The 20,349-nt window shown below is 50.8% G+C and overlaps 1 protein-coding gene across 1 annotated transcript in view; it reads right to left on the reverse strand.

Moving 5' to 3' along the window:
* The window catches only part of Galnt2 (polypeptide N-acetylgalactosaminyltransferase 2), a 132,019-nt gene that overhangs the window by 2,700 nt on the left and 108,970 nt on the right, over nucleotides 1-20,349 (reverse strand). The window contains exons 7-15 of the mRNA XM_059263831.1: nucleotides 15,942-16,063; nucleotides 14,074-14,161; nucleotides 12,209-12,296; nucleotides 11,677-11,780; nucleotides 7,953-8,079; nucleotides 5,989-6,081; nucleotides 5,700-5,783; nucleotides 4,453-4,579; nucleotides 1,401-1,520 (exon numbers count right to left, since the gene is read on the reverse strand). Of these exons, the coding sequence (XP_059119814.1) occupies nucleotides 1,401-1,520; nucleotides 4,453-4,579; nucleotides 5,700-5,783; nucleotides 5,989-6,081; nucleotides 7,953-8,079; nucleotides 11,677-11,780; nucleotides 12,209-12,296; nucleotides 14,074-14,161; nucleotides 15,942-16,063 (953 nt within the window). The remainder of the gene's footprint in view (nucleotides 1-1,400; nucleotides 1,521-4,452; nucleotides 4,580-5,699; nucleotides 5,784-5,988; nucleotides 6,082-7,952; nucleotides 8,080-11,676; nucleotides 11,781-12,208; nucleotides 12,297-14,073; nucleotides 14,162-15,941; nucleotides 16,064-20,349) is intronic.

Consider the following 20,349-nt stretch of genomic DNA (forward strand, 5'->3'; position numbering starts at 1 on the left):
GGAGGTCTTCAGCGCTGGTATCTATCTGATAGGATGCGGTAGTGTGGTGGATTTACTGAAGTAGTTTTCCCACACCCCCACAGGTGGAGGCTTGAGGCTGTACTCCCCACCCAGAAGGAGCAAGTGCAGCTTTCCCTGTCTTAGAAGCTCAGGTAAGGACCCCAAGAATACCACTGGAGCAGGTGTTTCTATCGACTCTTACAGCAATGACTTGTTTTCTTTTTAGTTTTGGAGACCAGATTCAAGTCTCACTTTATTACTGCCTATGGCAAAGACACCTCAAGGGCACTTGGGCTGTGGCCAGGAACTGTCTTCCATGCCAGCCTGGATGTGTCTAGGTGTCTGGGTACAGGGGACAGTGGCTTTCCCTGTTCAACACTCATTATCCCACACTATAGGGTATGGCTCAAGTCGTACAACTGCACCAGAGACCACTGTTTAGAGTGAGCACAGGGGAGGCTGGGGTTCTGCAGGCAGGGACAGGCACCCAGAGGTGGGGCAGTGCTTTGGAGATGGACTGGGGAGAGAGGACCCTTCGCAAGCATTTCTCCGATACCTCAGCTCTAAACAGGAACTGGATGACGACTGTGCCGCCACCCCCTAACAGTGCTGGGCGGGGAAATTGGGCCTCTGCTTCTCTTTGTGAAATCAGGTGCATGGAATATGGCTTAGCTATGGCTCTGGTAGTCCTCATGCCTCAGTTTCCCCATATATCTGTCTTCTCAAAAGGGACTGTGGGAAGACTGGCTGACTTTCCCTGCAGTAGGCTGGAAGGGCCTGCCTGCACTGCTGTTGCTGACAATTGCCACCCTAGGGCTCAGAAGGGTGGTGTGCCCAAGATCCCAGGGAGTATGCACACAAGACCAGCCTCTAGGAAGTTCTGACCCAGTGGAAGAAGCAAATACAGAGGCTCCTCAACTCTCACCAGGGTTAAGATTCTGTGATCTTGAGTAAGACAATAAATACACCTCCCAACACTCAGCCACACAGCCCAGGGCATGGTGGGCAAGCGGCTGCTCCCTTTATGATGGGCTGACAGGGAGCTGAAGAGGATGCTTGTGGCCCTGGACTTTAGGAAAATGTCATACTACATCAGCTAGCCATGGAGAGGATCAGATTTAAAGCCCCAAAGTCCATTTTCTGTGGAATGTGGGTGACTCTGCTGCTGAGTCTGTGTGCTTGCACAGGCTCATCCGTTTAAGCATTTAGATTAGAATTTTGTGAAGTTAAGCACGAAAAACAAGTAGTTAATGTTTTTGTTTAAAATGCTCTGATGTGAGGAAGGAAGTGAAATCGGGACTCTGTGACACGAGACCTCCAGTGTATGAATGACAGCAAGTGGGCTAAGGTGTGAGGTGGAGAAGCCCGTGACCCGCACCACCTGGTCCCGAGTGACACACCTGTCTGCTGTCATTCTCCCGGCATCCCTGCAGCCTGACGAGGGAGCCAGGCGAGCGGTCCACCACAGCGAGGCACAGGTCCATGTGTTTCACCGACTTCTCCTTCGTCAGGGCCCACTCCTGGAGGAGAGCACAAGTCAGAGGCGGGTGGGCCAGTCAAAGTGCAGTCCCCCGGGACACCTGACTCAGGGCCCCAGGGCTAACTCAGGGGCAGACCTGGCTGCTAAGCTCACCCTTGGGAACTGTTATGTTTTGGTGGCTCTGTTCTGGGAGGCTGTGGAACTTCCCAATCCTGCAGCCACTCATGCTGGCAGGCCACCACTGACAAGATGGACTAACTGGACTCTCAATCCAGGAGCCCAAATAAACCCACCCTCAAGTTGTTTCGGTCAAGTATTTGGTCAGAGCAGCAAGATAAGGAGTTAATATAGTGACAAGAATGAACCATATCAAGAAACATGACTAAAGAAAAAACAAGAAAAGTTAGCTAACAGAGTCATCAAGACTAACCGTATTAAGTATTTCAGCTCAAAGTGCAAGTTAGAGGTCAGGGTCAACTGTCCTGCTCTCACCCACAATTCCTCCCATATAGCTCAGGTTTGGAAACAGATTTATGAATGTAGGTTGAATTTGTGAAAACTCTGTAAGTGATATATTGCAGCTTTCAGCAAATATCCACAGGGCTGGAGTCTGCAGGAACCTGCTGCTGGTACTCTCCAAGTCCCCGAACTCTGCAGGAACAATCTACATGTCAACACACAGCATGGCTCCCTCTAACTGGATGCTCACTATATGCCAAGCTGTCTCAAGTCTTTTCACAAGAACTGCATGAGGGTTTTGTATGTCTACTTTGCAGACAAGAAAATTGGGTCAGAATGCATTTAAATATTCTTGCCTATGCTTTTAACAATTCAAACACATGTACATGCATATGTACACAGAGGGCAGGGCTGTCAATCACTTCTCTGAATGCTAAACAAGGTCATGCAGAAGTAGGGAAGACTGGGGACAGAGGGACTGACAGAGTTATGGGTGGAAGTGGCTAGGTAGAAGGCTCTATGTAGGGCCAGAAGGTAGGGCTTCCTAAAGTCACTTAGGAACCAGATCCATTAAGGGTACAGCCACCCATACAAGGCCTCCAGGATCTGTAAGTGGAGGTCTCAGGCAGCCCAGCATTCCCCTCAGTGGGGAAAATGGAAGACGCATGATTAAGTGCTCCAAAGATTGCCTTTTCTTTTACAAGCCACAAGGACAGGGTGATAAATGGTCACCAGAGAAGCCTTGCTATCAATGTACAAGTGGTCTGGTAGCAGCAAGACACCGAAACCCAAAGGAGACAGAACTCACATTTTGGGGCTGCCACTGGGACATGCGGTCTCCTGACTCTCTGAGAAGTGCAAAAGACGAGGGGGTTTGGGGAGATGGGAGGGTAGAAGTGTAGAGAGTGGGGGAAGATGGGGAGGGTCCAGGACAGAGAGGCTGGGGAAAGACAAGCAAGTGAACCTGGAGGCAGGGTTCTATCTTTCCTTGCTACGTCTCTATTCCTGCCTTGAAATGGGAAGGTGTGCTCCGTGTCGACTTGGAGTCATTGTGGGTAGGCCCTCTGTAGCCCAACCTTACTTCCTGTCTACTGTCTGCTTCCAGACACAAGGTGTGGACACAAGAACCCTTCTCTCTTATACTGTCTTGTCAGGTACTCTGTCACCACAGTGTGTGTGCCACTACAGTGAAAAGTCGGTCACACATAGCATGTATGCCACTACAGTGAAAATGACTCACACACAGTGCGTGTGCTTGGTTTCAGACGTGTCCAGGGTGTGGAGATGCAGCTCTAGGATGTGGCAGTCCATGACCCCTGCCCCCTCCACTCCATGTGGGCAACAGCTGGAGATACATCTGCTTGTGGTCAGGAGAGTCACGGGAGCCTCTGAGCACTGAGGGTCTAGACTCTTGATATGACATGTGTGGGGAGATGCTGGGAAGGCCATGGCTGGCCAGGAAGATCACATGTGGATATTGTGTACCTCATTATTTCAAGAAGGGCAATACACTGAACTCCAAACGTCTGATTTGCCCATGCAAGTGGCAGAGCTGGCCACCTCTCTGCTGGGTCCTTCAGCAACCTGAATTTGTAAGATGTTTAAGAGATGCTTTTATGAGCTGCCATCCTGAAAAAGTGTGGCCATTAATTCTCTCATCTGTGTGCAGCTGAGGCTGAGCTGGAAACCAGGTAACAGCCCTCACCAGGCTGCAAGCACCGTGCTGCTTAAAGCCAAGGAAGTTCTGTCTCACCCACGTGGCATGTGATTCCTAGTCATGGCAGGGACTGCTGGTGTCACCTTTGCCTCTAGGTCCCCTCCAAGCACTGGAGTGCTAGCCACCCGCCACGCATGGCAGACTGAATTTAAATTCAGTAGAGTTGAGTAAAACTGAAGACTCACTTCACAGTGGGCACACCTCAGGGGCTCGTGTGCACGGGCGGCTGCTGGCTGTGGTTCTAGAACACTTGTAGCACAGCACATGGGTCCAGGGTAGCACTAGAAGAGGGGGCTCCTGGACCTCAGCTGGGCCTGTGGGGTGAGGTACCCCAGGCTGAGTGGTAAATTGTGCCAATCACCAAGTCTGCCAAGGATGAGCGCCCAACCCCTGCTGGCCTTCACCATCACTGCTGCTCCACCTGAAGAGGCTGAAGCTGAGCGCCTCCTAAGGAAGCTGAGCGCCTCCTAAGCGGGGATCAGTTTATGATCCATCAGTGACAAACACGGGTGCAGACGCAGGTCTGGGACTGTGGGAGTGGCTATCGCAGGGGTGAGAGCTGACAGGAAGAGGCCAGGGAGACGAAGGAAGTCAGCCTGAACAACAGGTGCTGATGTCACCCTCTACCAGTGTGTCCCTCGCCACTGCAGCTCGGCCCAAAGCAGATGAGCAGCTCAAGGTGACATTCAACACCAGGGGTTCTGAGGTTGCTGGCAGTGCCAGGACTTTCCAGAGGACTCCAGGGCTTCCAGCTGAGAGCGCTGGGCCTGCAGGTGCAAACATTTTGCTCGCCTACCTGGTTTCCTCCGGCGTTGTGACACTCATAAATTCCAACGACTCCATCAGCAAAGTGTCCCAGTGTGTCCAGGCAGTTGGTTCCCTGCTGCAGGGCCCCGAAAGCTATGTCCTGGTGGTCTGGAACCCTGAAAGGTATTCACTGTAAGAGTCGGGGCCTCCTCTGCAACCCTGTAGTTCCCGTTTACCCACGCCCTCCGCACACAGCCTCAAATTAGGAGCAGAAACAGGGGATAGCTTCCTGTCACCCCCTGACATGATACGGCTACAGCCTCTGGGTCCCTAAGACTGTAAGTGGGCCAGGCATGACGGCACATGCCTGTAATCCCAACATTCAGAAGGTTCAAAGAGGATTTCTGTGAGAGTTTGAGGCCAGACTGGGCTAGAGCAAGACCCCCATCTCAAAATGACAAAACCAACTGTGAATGGAGAAGTTTCCTCAAGTTCTGCTGAGAGCTACTAACAGGTTGGTAAGTCCCTTAGAAAGCCACTCACAGGGCTCAGGCCTGCTGCTTTGTATTTCTCAACAGACTGAGACCTTGTCCAGAAGGGCACAGCCTGTGAGCATTTGCTAAGTGGTTCAATGCACACAAACGGATAGAGAGTATGGTGAGTGCCGTGTGCTTAGGTAGGAGACAAAAGCCTCACCTTCGAGAGACTTTGGTCGCCTGAGTAAGGGTCATACTCTAAACCTTAACCGGCTCTCCTGTGTGGCAATGATTAAACAGGCCCTTAAAGATGAGAATAACCCGGCGGCACCTGTCGCCAGAGACCCGCTGGTCGGCTACTGGGGCCCTTAGGACACAGAGATCCTGGCAGCTTACAGGGAAGAGTGGTGTTGAGGGAAGGCTCAGCAGAGTGTTTCTGTCATGGACCCTCCACGAGGAGGTGGGACACCATCACTGCTAATCCTATTCTACACTCACTAGAAGGCAGGGGTGGCTGAAGGGAGCTGTGGGGAGATCAGAGGAGCAGAACGAACTCCTGGAAACAGTATGCTCATGGAGAGACAGCCTCTTAATAGGGAACAAACCAAATCAGGGGTGCTTTGGGATTCTTTCAGGCTCACACAGAGCAAGGGAAACTCTGTAAGAGAGTAGGGTCTATGGGTATCTGTGGGGTGGGACCATGTGCTCTCCCTGGTAGCCAGCTCCCAGTCTCACAGCAAGCATGAGGCCTCTTTAATCATCTTGCTTCCTCAGCCTTCACAAAATGCACTCAGGCCCCCAGGACTCACCTAGGACTTACCTTAGCTCTGGGTAGACATTGTCCAGGTACCACTTGAAGGGCTTACAGCCCAGCTTTTTCCTGAGCTCCAGCCTGCTCTGAATACTGGAGGAAAGGGAGATATAGTCAGTTCTGAATGCCAGGGAGACTGATGTGGCCTAGGTGGTGTGGTATGGACTGTCCAGCCTCTGGTGCCCATGACCTGCTCACTAGTGCCTTGCTGGCAAAGAGTAGAGGCCCCCGTCAACACTGCAAGCTCTCCTCACTGCTCCCACTGTCCCCCCTGAAGGAACGGGCAGGTGGCACTCACTTTCCATAGGGCACGTTTCGGGCAGAAGGCACTGCTGCATAGTAGAAGTTTTTGTATTCATCCATCCAGACCTCAGCTGCCCGGCGGGTGTTCCTAAAAACAAAGCAAGCTTTCCTGAGCTCTAATTTCATCCCTTCCCCAGAGTCATCTGTCTGTGCACGTCTGCTCAAGTGTGAATAAGGACAGTGCCCACGAGTGTGGCATGGTGAAGCAGCAGCTACCTCAGGGTCTGTGGGAAGGCACTCATCTTAAATCCACGGAACCACCATCCCTCCCAGCAGCTGCAAGGATAGCGCAGACGTGTACTGAGAAGAAATCTCTGCTGTGCCATGGAGAAGGAGCCTCTAGTGGAGAGCACAGCAGGAGACTTTGGTTGCCCCAGCCTCCCACAGCACGAGAGGATGCAGCACCACTAGCATCCTGGGAAAGTGAAGGAGGTTCCTTAACTTCACTCTCTTTCATGTGGACCTCCGCTGAGGAAAGTCATGTGCAGATTAGAAATGACAGCATGAAGAAGTGGGGCCATCATACCCCAGGTCTGGGGATGGATCCTCACTGTCCTCAGCTCTAGTTCATAAAGAAAGCTCGCATCCATGACACTTAGGAAGGGCCACAGTAAGCACAGACACCAGCAGACCCTCCGCTCAGATGAAACATGGCCTAACATGCTCTCCCAAACTGAACACAGCAGGCAGGCAGTGGTCACCCTGCAGGTAAATCTTTTTCTCTGCAGTAAAGGCCTTTTAAATGCTGATCCTGTCACACTGTCTGAGCTGTAATTACTAAATCCATCTCCACGTGGGGCCTCCATCTTCCCCATAAAGTGATAAATATTCCTGTTGTTCCCGAATGGGGGAGGGGCCAGACTGCTGCCACTGAGACAAGATGTTGTAAAATGCGCTCATCCTCAGACCCCTGGTGCTAACCCCAGAAATGCACCTCAAGGTTGACAGCCAAGAATGAAATACATAAATGAAATCTATGTGAGTACAGAGTACAGAGACATGACACTGTCACCAGCTTCTGTCTCAGGACAGGTCAGAAACAGGCGAGTGAGCATGGGTAGAAGCCTCTGAAAACTCCTGCAGACTCTGGCCACTGACGTTCCGCTAAGTCTGACAGGCTGAACACACCCTACCTTAGAGCCTGGACTCTTGGGCCATCTCCACAGGGAGCTCTTGTGTGTCCCTAACCTGTCAAGCCTGTCCCGTTAGCCTGATTTCACTTCCCTATGGTGCTGACCAGATGAGCACTGGAAACATCTTGTTTGGCTTAGAGGTTTTGCTGTCTGCCCCCATGAGGTCTGACTCAGTTTTTTCAGACAGGGCCTCACTATGGAACCTCGGCTGGCCTCAGACTTACAGACATCCACCTGCTTCTGCCTTCAGAGCACTGGGATTAAAGGTGTGTGCAACTGGCAAAGAGTCCCAGGAGAAACCTGATCAGACTAAGCAGCTTTTCAGTTTTTGTTTGTTGACTAACATCTATCGCCAATCACTAATCAGTTATGAGCCCCGATGTCTTTTGGCTGGTGCGGTATGACTTGCCTTCTGAGATGGTTTCAGAGTCTGCTCCTTCAGGACTCATGCTGAAATTTAGTTGTATTGAAATGACACCAAGAGGCAGAAGCTTCAAGCAGTGCCAGGCCACGGGCTCTGCTGTCACAAGACTGGGGCTGTTCCTGTGTGCCCTTATCCTCCTCTCTTATCCTTCACTATGTGGGGTGTCAGGAGAACCCTTGGCAGGGGTTAGCCACCAGGAGAGTTAGCAAACAGTGCTGCTTTTTATAACCTCCATGCAGCACTCTGGGACAGTTTCTCTTCTCCCTGCAATACCATCTTGCATACTAGCCACTGCACCTTTTCTCAGCTTGGGACCACGACCGTCCAAGGACCCTGTCCCCACAGCTCCAGGACGTCTTCTGAGCCGACAGCACGCAGCTGGTCTGGCCTTTCACTACTCACCGGGCAAAGACAGTGCCACTGCCACCTGGGAATGTGTAGGGGTGCTGCTTCCGGAACACATGTCCCACACGGCTACACGGAATGATCTCAAGGCTGCCACCGCACTGCCACACTCGGAATGAGATCTCTGGGAAGAAGGAAATTTGGCAACCATCATTCTGTGGCAGCTGCTGCCTCCATGGCACAGCTACCCCTGCCCTAGCCACCTACCATGGCTCACTTTCAACTGCCAAGGGAAACGAACGAGAGGACGCTTCTCCAGAACATGATCTGGAACTTCTTATAGAGGAGACAATGGATGCACCCCAGATAGGTCAACTCCATAGCATACCCAAAACTGAACATGCATGGAAAACACTGGACCAGAGGTCTCCAAAGGATGGTTTTTGGTCTGAAAGCAAATGCCTGCCAGACTAAGACTACATGCATCCCAGTAACACCACAGCTGACAACTGGAGACAAGTGCACAGACCATGTTCCTCCACACTATTTCCTATAAACTGAGTACCAGGATACACTGGGCTTTCCTTCCAGGGAAGAAGAATCCTTGCTCATTGCTCTCATGAATCAGCAGGTCCAGGTGCTAACCAAGTTCCCAGGGTGTGACCAGGGACAGTCCCTTAACCTTAGCAAGACAACTAGTTTAAACAGGAAGACCAACAAGTGCCATTCTGAACGACACCATGAAGTCTGTAAGAGAGAGCTTCTCTCTAGGGCACTGGCCATATCCCTCAACACATGCTGATATGATGAGAAATCTACAGATCCAGCACAGCTACCCATGGGAACAGAAAAGAAAATGAGGCAGGATCTTTGCAAACCACAAAGGTAGTGGAGGGCTAGATCCTCTAGAGCAGCATGCTGCTGTGGCAGCAGTGCCCGGAGTCTGACGTCACTTGGTCAGTGCTGTCTGAGGACCTCCCAGGAGCGGGGGAGGGGAGGGCAAGCTAAAACCACAGGAGGAATTCCCTTGGGAAGAACAGATCCCATCAACCAGTCCCCTGGCACTGTGAGGCCAGCCCCACCTGAACAGATGCAGGGGGTGGTTCTCAACTTTTCCAGCAGCCAACAAACCTTTGAGTAAGACACGCTCTGTATCTCAGGAAGAAAACTTATGTGAGTGTGCCTACAGGAAGACTCAACAATGAGCTTTCTGGGCAGGGAATCTGCTGAGCTAGCAAGGGGCAGCTTAGAGGCCAGGTAGGCTATTTTCAACTGTGATTTCACATGAGCTCTGGGCATCCCCACTCTGTTCTTGGCCTGCAGATTCTGGGCCTGGAGTATGCCTTCCGCGGGCCTCTCCTTTACGGCACTGGAGGCACAGAGCACCCATCCTAACATCACCAGAGCCTGCCTAAAGGATAGCTCTGTCCCGAATCTCACCCTTGCCCTTTTGCAACTGCTCCTACATAAGGTACTGTTGGCCAGAAAAACAGGCAGTCTTGTCATGTGAGCACATATGGCTCAGAGACATGGCTCTGATGTTTCTCAGACATCCTGTTCTCCTTCTCCCAACATTACAGCCACCAAACCTGCAGGGACTGTTAACGGTCAGCAGTCTGGGTGGCCAGCAAAAGGAGCTGAGAGCAGAGCTCTGCAGAGGATAGATTCATACCACAGGCCTGCTAGTCCTGCTCAAACCCTCTGCTCAGCCTTCAAGTGTCCCCAGGGGGTGCTGCCAGGGACTAGAGGACATCAGACCTCCTAGAAGGGCAAGACTTCTACTCCAGGGTCTTGCCTTCCTCAACCCCCCAGGTTATTAAACAGACTATAACAAAAGTCCATGAAATCAAACTTGTACCCTTCTCTCTCTGGGCTCCAGACCAGGTCACCTTAGATACAAATCGGCCTCTGTAGGGTGACTCACAGGAGACTGGCAGAGTATGTCTGTCAATCTGTGCTCTCAGAGCCACACCAGTTCCAGAGATGTGGCCTCCCGAGTTCATGACACCTGTTGCCCCACAGGGTGGCTCTAGCCCCTGGAACCTACAGGTGCAGGAGGCTCAGGGGCCTTTCAGGTTCACTACTTCAAAGCCTTTCTTGCTCATAAAACTTCACCCAAGCCCACCCAAGCCCACCATCGCACTGAAACATGGGAAAGAGACTGACTCATGATTCCTCCTTCTCCCTCCCATGGAGCCAGAGCTAGAAGCAGCTTTTCATCATGCTGGGCAGAGGCCTCCTACCAGATGAAACGTCTCCACCAACTTCAACTTCAAAAGACACATTCGAATGACGGGCTAGCTGAAGCTGTTCTTTTAAGCCAACAGAAACTATCAAAGTCTCTGTCACAAGAAAATCTACTCAAAGTGACGGTGGTGCCCCTTCCCCTCCCTCTCCTTGTCCCTTTCCTCCCAAGCACACCTGGGTAAGAACGAACGAAAGAAACTAAACTCTTGATAGTGAGGGGTCAGGTCTGAATGACAAGCACCTGAGATCAAAGACTTCAAGTAAAACAAGAAACAAAACCCAGACAAGCTGACCAGAGTCTTCATCTGTCACACAAGACAGCTGAGACAGCTGCCTATGTAGACCTCCACCTGTAAAGTGACCATGTCCCATTCCTAGGCAAACATGACCTCCATGGGTCATTAAAAAAATTTATTTCTAAAAGTAGTGGAGAAGGTGTGCGAGTCCACAGAGGTTTCCTAATGAGATCTGAGCTTGCTTTACCCAGCAGGGCTGCATAAGGGGATGGACTGACCACGTGTGTGGTTACCAGATTAGAAGGGTCTGCACTTGGTGTGCTGGGGAGAGGTCTTTTGCTCCACCCCTTAACGTTTCTTTAAAAAGCCCTTTAGAAGAGGCTGGTGGATTAGGATCCAGCCCTCCCGAGGCTATCCTGTGTTTTTGTCTCTCTCTCCCCTCCATATTTCTATCTAAATCTCTTATCCTTCACTCCTCAAGAGTACCCTGGGGGAAAAAGGTGGAGCCAGGTCCCCCACAAGAAGGCTCTGAACATCAGAACCCATCCATGTGACATGCGTGTGCTGTGGGATGTTCTGTATGGCAAATGTGTTGCTAATTAGTCAATAAATAAAACACTGATTGGCCATTGGCTAGGCAGGAAGTGTAGGCAGGACAAGGAGGAGAATAAACTGGGAAGTGGAAGGCTGAGTCAGAGAGACACTGCCAGCTGCCATGATGACAAACAGCATGTGAAGATGCCGGTAAGCCACGAGCCATGTGGCAAGGTATAGATTAATGGAAATGGATTAATTTAAGCTGTAAGAACAGTTAGCAAGAAGCCTGCCACGGCCATACAGTTTGTAACCAATATAAGTCTCTGTGTTTACTTGGTCGGGTCTGAGCGGCTGTGGGACAGCCAGGTGAGAGAGATTTTCCCTGACTGTGGGCCAGGCAGGAAAACTCTAGCACCATGCGTGATTACAGTTGGCTAACCCAGCAGCTGCCCAGCTCCATTCTACACAATCAACCAGAGCCCTGGAAACGGCCACACGGAAACCCCCAGGTCAAAGGATGTGACAGCATCTGGTTTCGGTGCAGGGATGACCTGAACTTTAGTCTCCTCCACCCTGACATCAGGGACGCATCTTATTGTTATCCCTGTGGTCAGAATGTGTGCACTCACATAACATATAAAGATCCGGTTTGCCCACTGAATGGCTGCTCTGGGGCCTCCCTAACTGCTAACATGCCACCCTGGCTCCCATACTTCACCACGGTGACACGGGTGGACTTGAGGCCAGAGGGCTGTACATACCCAAGTTCTCTCCTCCCCACACATCCATCATCATGTCGTACTTCCCCAGCTCTTCAAAATAGAGCTTGTCCATCACAAACAGGCCACCAGCAATCATAGGGGTTCTGAGGAGGAAGGAGAGCAAGGGCAAAGTTAGACTCACACCACAGGCTGACATCTGTGCTCTGAGGGGGGTCTTCCATTCTCCACTGATTTCTAGTCACCGCCTGGGGTCCCACAGAGACTGAGACCCTGGGCTTTTACATGCCTCAACTTATGAGGTAACCAGAGCAGTAACATTAAAGGCCATAGTACAAGTTCCACTTTGCTACAGAAAACACTGCATCATAAACAGGAGACAACACGGAACCATCAGAGATGCCTTGTAAAGAAGTGGACCTAAAACCTCCTTCACCGCATGACCTGCTGCAGATGCTGGCCTTGAGGGAAGCCAGGGACCAGAAGGCAGAGCCCCAGTACCTGGAACCACCCCTGCAGGGGCCAGAGTCTGGGCTCTCCTCCAAGAAGGCTTCCTGCAATACGCTGTACTTACTTTATAGGGGCGACTGGGTTCCCCTGCCGGGATCTCCTCTGCTCTGGCGTCATGTAATCCCACTTGAACACCAAGTTCCAGTCAAAACCTGCCGACCCAGAAGAGAAACAGCCATGAGAAGAAGACACAGTCTCTCAGACCTGCTGTCCTACCCTAGCAGCTTGACAATGAACACATGTAGGCAGGACTCACTGCCAACTAACCAACAAAAATGAAGAGGATGAGGAGGGAAGGGGACAACTGGGGTGGTGGGGTGGCAGGGTGGGTATGGGGCACAGTGAAATCTTCCCAACCCTCCAAAGCAAACACAGGTCTGAGTCTTCTTTAAACAAAACAAAACGGCATGTATGATTAGGGATCTGTGTGTGGTCATACACATGGGTGCAAGTGCCCACGGAGTCCGGAAGAGAGTACTGGAGCCCTTGGAGCTGGAGTTTTAGGTGGCCTGATTTGAGTGCTGGGAACAGAACTCAGATCCTCTAAAGTGTAGTACATGTACATAATCTCTGAACCACCTTTCATGCCCCTCCAACCGTTCTTTATTTTGACACAGGGTATTGCTATGTAGCCCAAGTTGGTCTTGAACTTGAAGCAGTCCTCCTGTCTCAGGCCCCTGAGTGCTAGGATTACAGACATATGCCGTCATGCCTGGCTTGGATTTTCTAACATTAAAATGTCTAAGACCAAATGTGAAATATGAGAACTGGTATCTGTGTGATGCCACTGGACCTACAAGGGCTGCACACACAAGACTGGGGACCTAGGGACCAGTCAGGGCTAGATAAATCACAACTGGCTCCCAGAACCACAGTACAGCACATAGTACCTCCTGGGACCCATGCTCTCCAGGCCTGGACCAGGACCTTTCAGGGCCCAGTGACACAAGATCGTACATGTTGAGTGTGATAGTGTGATGGTGCGGGCCCGTAATCTCAGCACTCATGAGAACTGCTTAGGCAAGAAGATCTTGGGTTCTAGGCCAGCTTCAGCTAACTAGTGTGTGGGGGGGGCGGAGGGGGGAGAAAAGCCGTCTTCCACCCCACTCTTCGCTGTTTGTAGACTTAGGGGGATATGGGCTGCTAGAGCAGGGGACAGTATAACCTGCTCATCTGGGTGTAGCAATGACTTCACAGCCATGTCTAATACAGCCTCCTTCCCACTGGAGCCTCAACACTTCTTAAGAAGCAAGGGAAAATCTTGGACAAATTTCTTGCGGGTTCCTGGAGGGCAACCAGAAGGTAACATTTGTAGGCTATGTGGCCCCACAACATGCTAATCCATTCACAAAAACAAAGGCCACCCAGGGGTGAAGCAGGCTGTGGTGGGTGGCTGGGAAGGAAGGACCATGGTCCAAGCTTGAGCACAAAGGACGAACCCCTGGTGGGCAGGCAGTTAAGGAGGCCAGCAGCAGGATGGCAGGGCTCCAGGGCAGCAAGCTGGCAGGGCATGTAGACTACAAGAGGAAGGCCTGGAACAGGCAGAGGACACAAAAAAAGGTTCCAGGCCCACTCTGCAAATCCTCAGCTCTATGGAGTGTTTCTTGCTGGTAGCAGCTCTGGAGCCCCTCAGCCCAGCCCAGGAGTGGTAAAGGCTCCTCTACTCCAATCTGCAGGGACGTCACACATTGCCCTAGCTGTAGTAGTAACAGCTCCAGGAGAGAGAGGGATGGGATGATAGGGTGGTGGGTGGGGCTGGTGTTTCTGCCAGGGAAGCTGGGCCAATCCCTTCTGTGGGGTACCAGTCAGAGCCCACACTATAATGTGAATTCTGCTGTCAATGTCACTGTTGACCACAGGACAGCAGTGGTCAGGAGCCTAGCCAGACAGAACAAGCCAGCAGGTAGACCAATCACAGCTGACACCTACCACCCTTGAGGTCAGCAGAGGCACCCACATACTGGAAGTTGTCCATGTTAATGACATCAATAATGGGGGATACAACTCGGGTCCTGTCCTGAGCAGGGACAAAGGAAGGAAAGAATACTTGTTACGACCCCAGCAAAGCAAAAGCCACCATCCCAACAGGCCTTCCCATTAGATGCCACTGTCACAAGATGGGCAGGGGTGGTGGCAATGAGAGGGGACAGCTGAGAACAGGACACTCTGCTACTTCTTCTCCAGCTAAAGGCCCAGGCTGTGCAGTGGCCCTGAGTCAACTCCTAAATGTCAACTGTGGGTAGATTTCAGTGTCCCAGAAGCTAAGCTCGGCCACTTTATGGCTGCCACCCTCTCGCTACACTGGAGCAGCTCAGGAATAAACTCATGGCTGAAGTGCCTCCACCCCAAAGCCAGGAATGATTTCTGGGTGCAGACGGCATGAGAGGTGGAAGTCATCACCTCCACAGCAACTGACTGGAGTTTTCCGACCCTAACTCAACTCCTGTGATTCCACCAGACACGCCCACCTTCCACTGACCCGCTTTTTCATGCCACAGTGCCACTCTGCTGAGACCAAACACAAGGCCTTTGACCTCCTCGGACCTTCAAACTCAGCTCTGCCTCGTGCTGACAGTTGATAAAAGAGAAGGCGTGTGGTCTCTGAGTTACAGAGTATTGTTAGACAAAGAAAGTCTCAAAAGAGGTTCAGCAACAGGACCCGCAGAGCTCCGCGCTGCTCAGGGGTGGTACAAAGTCCCACCTGCCTGCTTGCAGGCTGACAGGAAACAAGCCTTAGGAGATCAGGCTGGCCCTGAAAAGCTGAGCATCATCTGCTTTACATTCCTTCTGCTGAGAAGAGATTACAAGAACCCCTCAGCTATGGGGGAAGGAAAGGGAAGGGGGCTGTGACATCTCCCGTGAGCTGGCAACCCCATGAATCTCTACACGGAGGGAAGCCAGCCCTAGCTCTGCTTTCTAGTGTGACGGCCTAGCAGAGTGAGAAGCTGTGGGCTAGACCACCAGGACGGGTGCCTGACAGATGGGTGAGGAAGAGAGGGAGGGGCCTGGCTAAGGGTTGAGTAGAGCCTACACAACAGCCCGACACCCATGTGATTCTGGATGTTACTCAAGTCTCCTGAAGGCCAGTGTCCTCGCTGATCAGATGAGGGGAAGCACAAAGTGTGCCACCGAGCCCAGTAAAGCCAGAGACAGGATGTCCAGCAACCTTTGGTCGCTTAGTATTTTGCCACTTGTTGCCTGTTGCTATTGTGCCGTGTGGCAGGCAGAACGCGTTCACTCTGTTTCCTTTCATACGTTCGCTTCATTGCCCCAAGGAAGCACTTCCATAGCAGCTAGGAAGGAAAGCCAGGAAGGCAAGCAGAAGTCAAGAGAAATAACACAGCTAAACACAGTACTAGTGGGGATGCTTCTAGAAGGCAGAGTGAGGCCAAAGACCACTTGACAAGCCCACCAAGGGCACTGTGGTAACCTGTTTGCTTCTCCTTGTAGGTCTGGAAGAGGTGGCCAGTCTGTCCTTACCAGGGTAAAGGACTGTCACTGCAGCCACCCCTATCCTTCCCCAGATACCCCATCAGATGGCACTCCTACCAACGGGCTACCCTGCTGGCCACATATCTTCCTGCACATGAGCAGGGAAGGTAAACTCCCCCATGACTGGCCACTTCTTCTTCCCAGGCTCCAGCCGGCTTCAAGGAACCTGCCTTCCTCAGACAAAGTGACTGTTCTGTATCAATGGGACACCATGAAACAATGTCTAGGGCATCAGCTTCCTTCCCAGTGTCAAGAAAACCCACAGCCAATGTGGGCAGCACACCCTCTGTGTGAGCGAGGCTCACCTCAGCAACCCGCTCCAGCAGTGGTTCCAGCCATCGCTCGTTACATTCGCAGTGACTGTCCAGGAAGGTCAGGACCTTGGCCTGGGCAGCGTCGGCACCCCGGACCCGAGAGCGCATCAGACCTGTGAAGATAAGTTCAAAGTACATGAGAGAGCTCCACCTGAGAGCCTTCCTGGCATGGCCAGCAGCACCAACGCCCTGTCACAGAAGAGCTGTCCATCAGTTGTGGGTGTCACTGGGGTAGATTCCCAGCAGGACTTCAAACAGCTCATCAGATGATGGGAAAGACAACTTTCCTAAGGCTACTGACCCCGAGAAAGGAAGTTACCCTTAGCAAACACTCAAAGCATGAATTGAAAACATTTTGCTGGCATGACTATAGTTCCCTTTGGAGATAAGGAAGGTGCCATTCCACACCCTGAGAGATAATGGTGCCAGGTCTGATGGTCATAATACCTGCTGTGATGTAAAGAGCTTTGTTTTCATAAAACAGGGCCATCAAGTCAAAACCCAGCTAAGGCTTGTGAGCAGTTGTTGACAAGTACTTCATCATGACACAGTCTTATCGTTAGCCTTGTACTGACCCTGGGAGACACTCTACATCTGGATGGGATGTGAATCCTCATGGTGAGCAAGGACGACTGCTTTAAGTTCCTTTTTACACTAGCAAAATGGAGTTTTGATTAATCTTATTGTGGTGGTTTGAATAGGAATGATCCCCAGAGACTCACGGGTTGGAATGCCTGGCCCATAGGGAGTGGCACTATTAGGTGGTGTGGCCTTGTTGGAGGAAGTGTGTCACTGTGGGGGTGGGCTTTGAGGTCTCATGCTCAAGCTGCGCCCAATGTGGGACAGAGTCTCCTTCTGCTGCCTGCAGATCAAGATGTAGAACTCTTAGGCCCTTCTCTAGCACCATCTACCTGCATGCTGTCATGTCCTGCCATGATAATGAACTAAACCTCTGAAACTGTAAACTAGCCCCAATTAAATGTTTTCCTTCATAAGAGTTGCAGTGGAAATGTCTCTTTACAGCAGTTGAAACACTAACTAAGACATTAACTGCATGTTACATCAGGGAAAAAGACAAGATTTCCAACTCCAAGCCATATGAACCCTCACTCAGGAAATGGTTACAGCTGTGGAGCTGTTTGAAAGGCTTCCAAGAAGTCACTCAGGTTAGAAACTTGGGGAGACTCAATGCTTGAAAGTGGGAATCGCAGAGTGAGACCAGTCTGCATGGGCTTGCCCTCACTTCCCAGAGCCCCCTCCCACCTGCTGCCTTACAGTTCTTCCAGCTTCAGGTGTCAGGGGACCAGATTTCTGGAATGGCTGCAAAGGAAAACAAGAAAGCCCCAAACCTGGTGAAAAGCCCCTGACACCTGCCGCTGACTCTTGGCTCAGGTAGCCACAGGAGCAGAGGAGCTGGAGAGAGCAGTGGCCAGAGGAGCCGAGGCCTCAGCTGCTCTCTCCAGCGGACACAGGCTTTGGAATGTGAGTCTTGCCGAATAAACAATGTTTGGGAAACACCTCTGCCCTCCTACAGAAATTATAGAAGAATCACATTTAGAATACAATTGTTTTGTGAATAAGGGATCTATTCAAAATGCACCTGTCTGAACAGAAAGTACAGAGAAGCACCTACCTCATGTGTAAATCCGAGATCTTCAGCCAGTGTAGGACTTGGCTATTGAGCTCACCCACACCCTCCAAAAGCTCCCATGGTGAAGCCTTGGTCCCCAGCTGTGGTGCTGAGAGGTGAGTGGGCCGTAAGGCTGCCAGTCTTATCAGTGAATAACCCATCCATGCCAAACTCATCATGTGGTGGCACTATGGGAGTTGGAGATGGTGGGAAGTAGGTGGGGCCCGGCTGGAGGAAATGGGTCACTAGAAGGGTATGTCTTCCCAGACCCTTCCCTGCTTTCTGGTTGAGCAGAAATGAGCAACCCCGCTCCACCACTGTGGTACTGACCTGACCTCAGGCCCGAATGACAGGACCAAGTGACATGGGTTGAAAGCCTGAAGCCATGAGCCAAAATCACCTTTTCTCCCTTTAAGTTTCTTTTTTAGGGATTTTGTCTCAGAAGTGAAGAACACAGCCGGTGATTGCATTTCCCTGAATACCAAAGGCTAATATTCTATGGAGAAAAATGAAATGACTCAGAATATCTATAGTACATCATTCAGAACATTCATCACACAGTGAGACATCAGTAGACAAGAGAAGGAATAAGAGAATGTGTACCACACCCAAGAGGGGGAAAACAAGCTTCAACTGAAAGTCACCCTGAGATGACTCAGATGTTGGAATTAAAAGATGAAGATTTGGGGCTGGAGAGATGGCTCAGAGGTTAAGAGCAGTGACTGCTCCTCCAGAGGTCCTGAGTTCAATCCCCAGCAATCACATGGTGGCTCACAACCATCTAGAATGAGATCTGATGCCCTCTTCTGGTGTATAGACAAAACACTGTACACATAATAAATAATAAATCTTAAAAAAAATGAAGATTTAAAAATGGCTATTACTATGTTCAAGAGCTCATGGGAAATGATGGCTTTAATGAGTGAACAGGTAGAAAATCTCAGAAGAGAAATAGAAACGGTAAGAAGAGTTAACAGAGTATTCCAAAAATGAAATTATCTCCAATGAGAACTCACTGGGTGATCTTCAAGGCAGGGCAGAGCTGGCAGAAGGACCAGAGAACTTGAAGACAGTCAACAGAAATACATTGCCCAGGAAAATGAAGACAGAAACATGAGGAGCAAAAGGCTGAAGTGACCATGAGAGCATGGGATGTAGTTAGATGCAGCCAGAGTTCAAGAGTGACACCAGAATTGCACCTGAGAACACGATGGCCAATCCTTCTCTAAATCTGTGGAAAACAGCAACTTACATAGTCTAGAGGATTTGGGCAGACCTGAAGCAGGACAGACATAAAGAAAATGAGGGCTAGGTGGAGACACCAATAAAGACTCAGGAAGGTAGCAGGTGCCAACGACCTGTCACATGAAAGGGATAACAATATGAATTATGACAATGTTCTAAAAAATGGCTCAGGTTGAAAGTACTTTCTGTTCTTTCAGAAGACTGAGGTTCAGTTCCCAGAACCCATGTCAGGTAGCTTTCCAGCTCTAGGGAATCTGGTGTTCTCTTCTGGCTTCTGAAGGCGCGCGCGCGCACACACACACACACACACACACACACACACACACACACACACACACGAAGAAAAAAGTAGACAAATAGAAGACAGAGGTAGACCCTGAAACAACAGCTTTTAAAGAGCTGAGAGAGGAACTCACAGTCAAGTCAGAACTCCCGGCTGAGAAAACACCCTTTAATAACATAGGAGAAAGTCTTCCAATAGAGAAGCTGACGGAGAGTTCTCGAAGGACGTGTCTGGGCTGAAGAAGTGTGAACATGTAAAGGGAGCAGCAGACTTGTGGCAGTCTCCCAGTCCAGCTCTCTACTCTTTAAATTCACAAACAGTACCTGAGGGTTTGAGGTGAGCTCTCTAACGTTGCATTAGGGTTTACAACTCACTAGAGGAGAGGTGGCAGCATTGGTACACAGGACAGGACAGGGAGGGAGGGAGACTAGGCTCAGGGCTTACGATCGGTGGTACCAACTTCAAGCTTACTGTCGTGAGCTGAATCTGTTTGTTTCCTTAGAGGAGCTACAGACTTGGCTCCTTGGGACCACATTCTCTGCTGCTAATTAACTGTCATCTGTGCCACGGTTCACATGTGGGGCTTGAGATCGGTGTGCACACACAGCTTTGTCATGCATCTGAGCTGCATGTACTTTTCTGCTTAGCTGCTACACATGCTGCTGTCCCATACATGCTGCTGTCCCACCCAGGCCGTGATCTGGCTTCCCACATCTCACCACCGGAAACAGCACAAAGGTGCAGCTCTTCCCAAAGAAGCACCTTAGCTAAAATGACGCGAGGGCTAACATTTAGATACTGTTCTGAGTACTAAGTGGACTGAAGTGATTTATCAGTTATTCTTTCTTCCCCTTCCATCCCTACTCTTCCTGCTTCTTTTCTGACCCCTTGTTGACCTCCCTTTTTAGGTGGGAGAGTGGGGCAAAAACCGAGTTGGAAACCATTTATTTGGTAGGTTGTTTGGGGAAGAACTTGGGGATCAGATGCTCTTTGGTTTACTCCAGGCTTGAGGGACTGACTTGAGTCATGCAGCAGAGCTGTTGAGGGTGAGGAGCACTTCACTGTCTGTGTGGGGATGGGCTGGTAGCAGTGGCCTCAGCCACTGCACTGATGTGAGTCCAGGGAGCCTTCTGTTACTGGCCTCTGTGCCTTCCTCATGAGATTCTTTTTTCCTTAGGCTATTCTTTGGCCCCAACTGAGGACTGTCCTTCTCTACAGAGCCTCATTTCCTTTGTGTCTGC

The sequence above is a fragment of the Peromyscus eremicus genome, chromosome 5 (assembly GCF_949786415.1).
Source record: "Peromyscus eremicus chromosome 5, PerEre_H2_v1, whole genome shotgun sequence".
NCBI lineage: Eukaryota > Metazoa > Chordata > Mammalia > Rodentia > Cricetidae > Peromyscus > Peromyscus eremicus.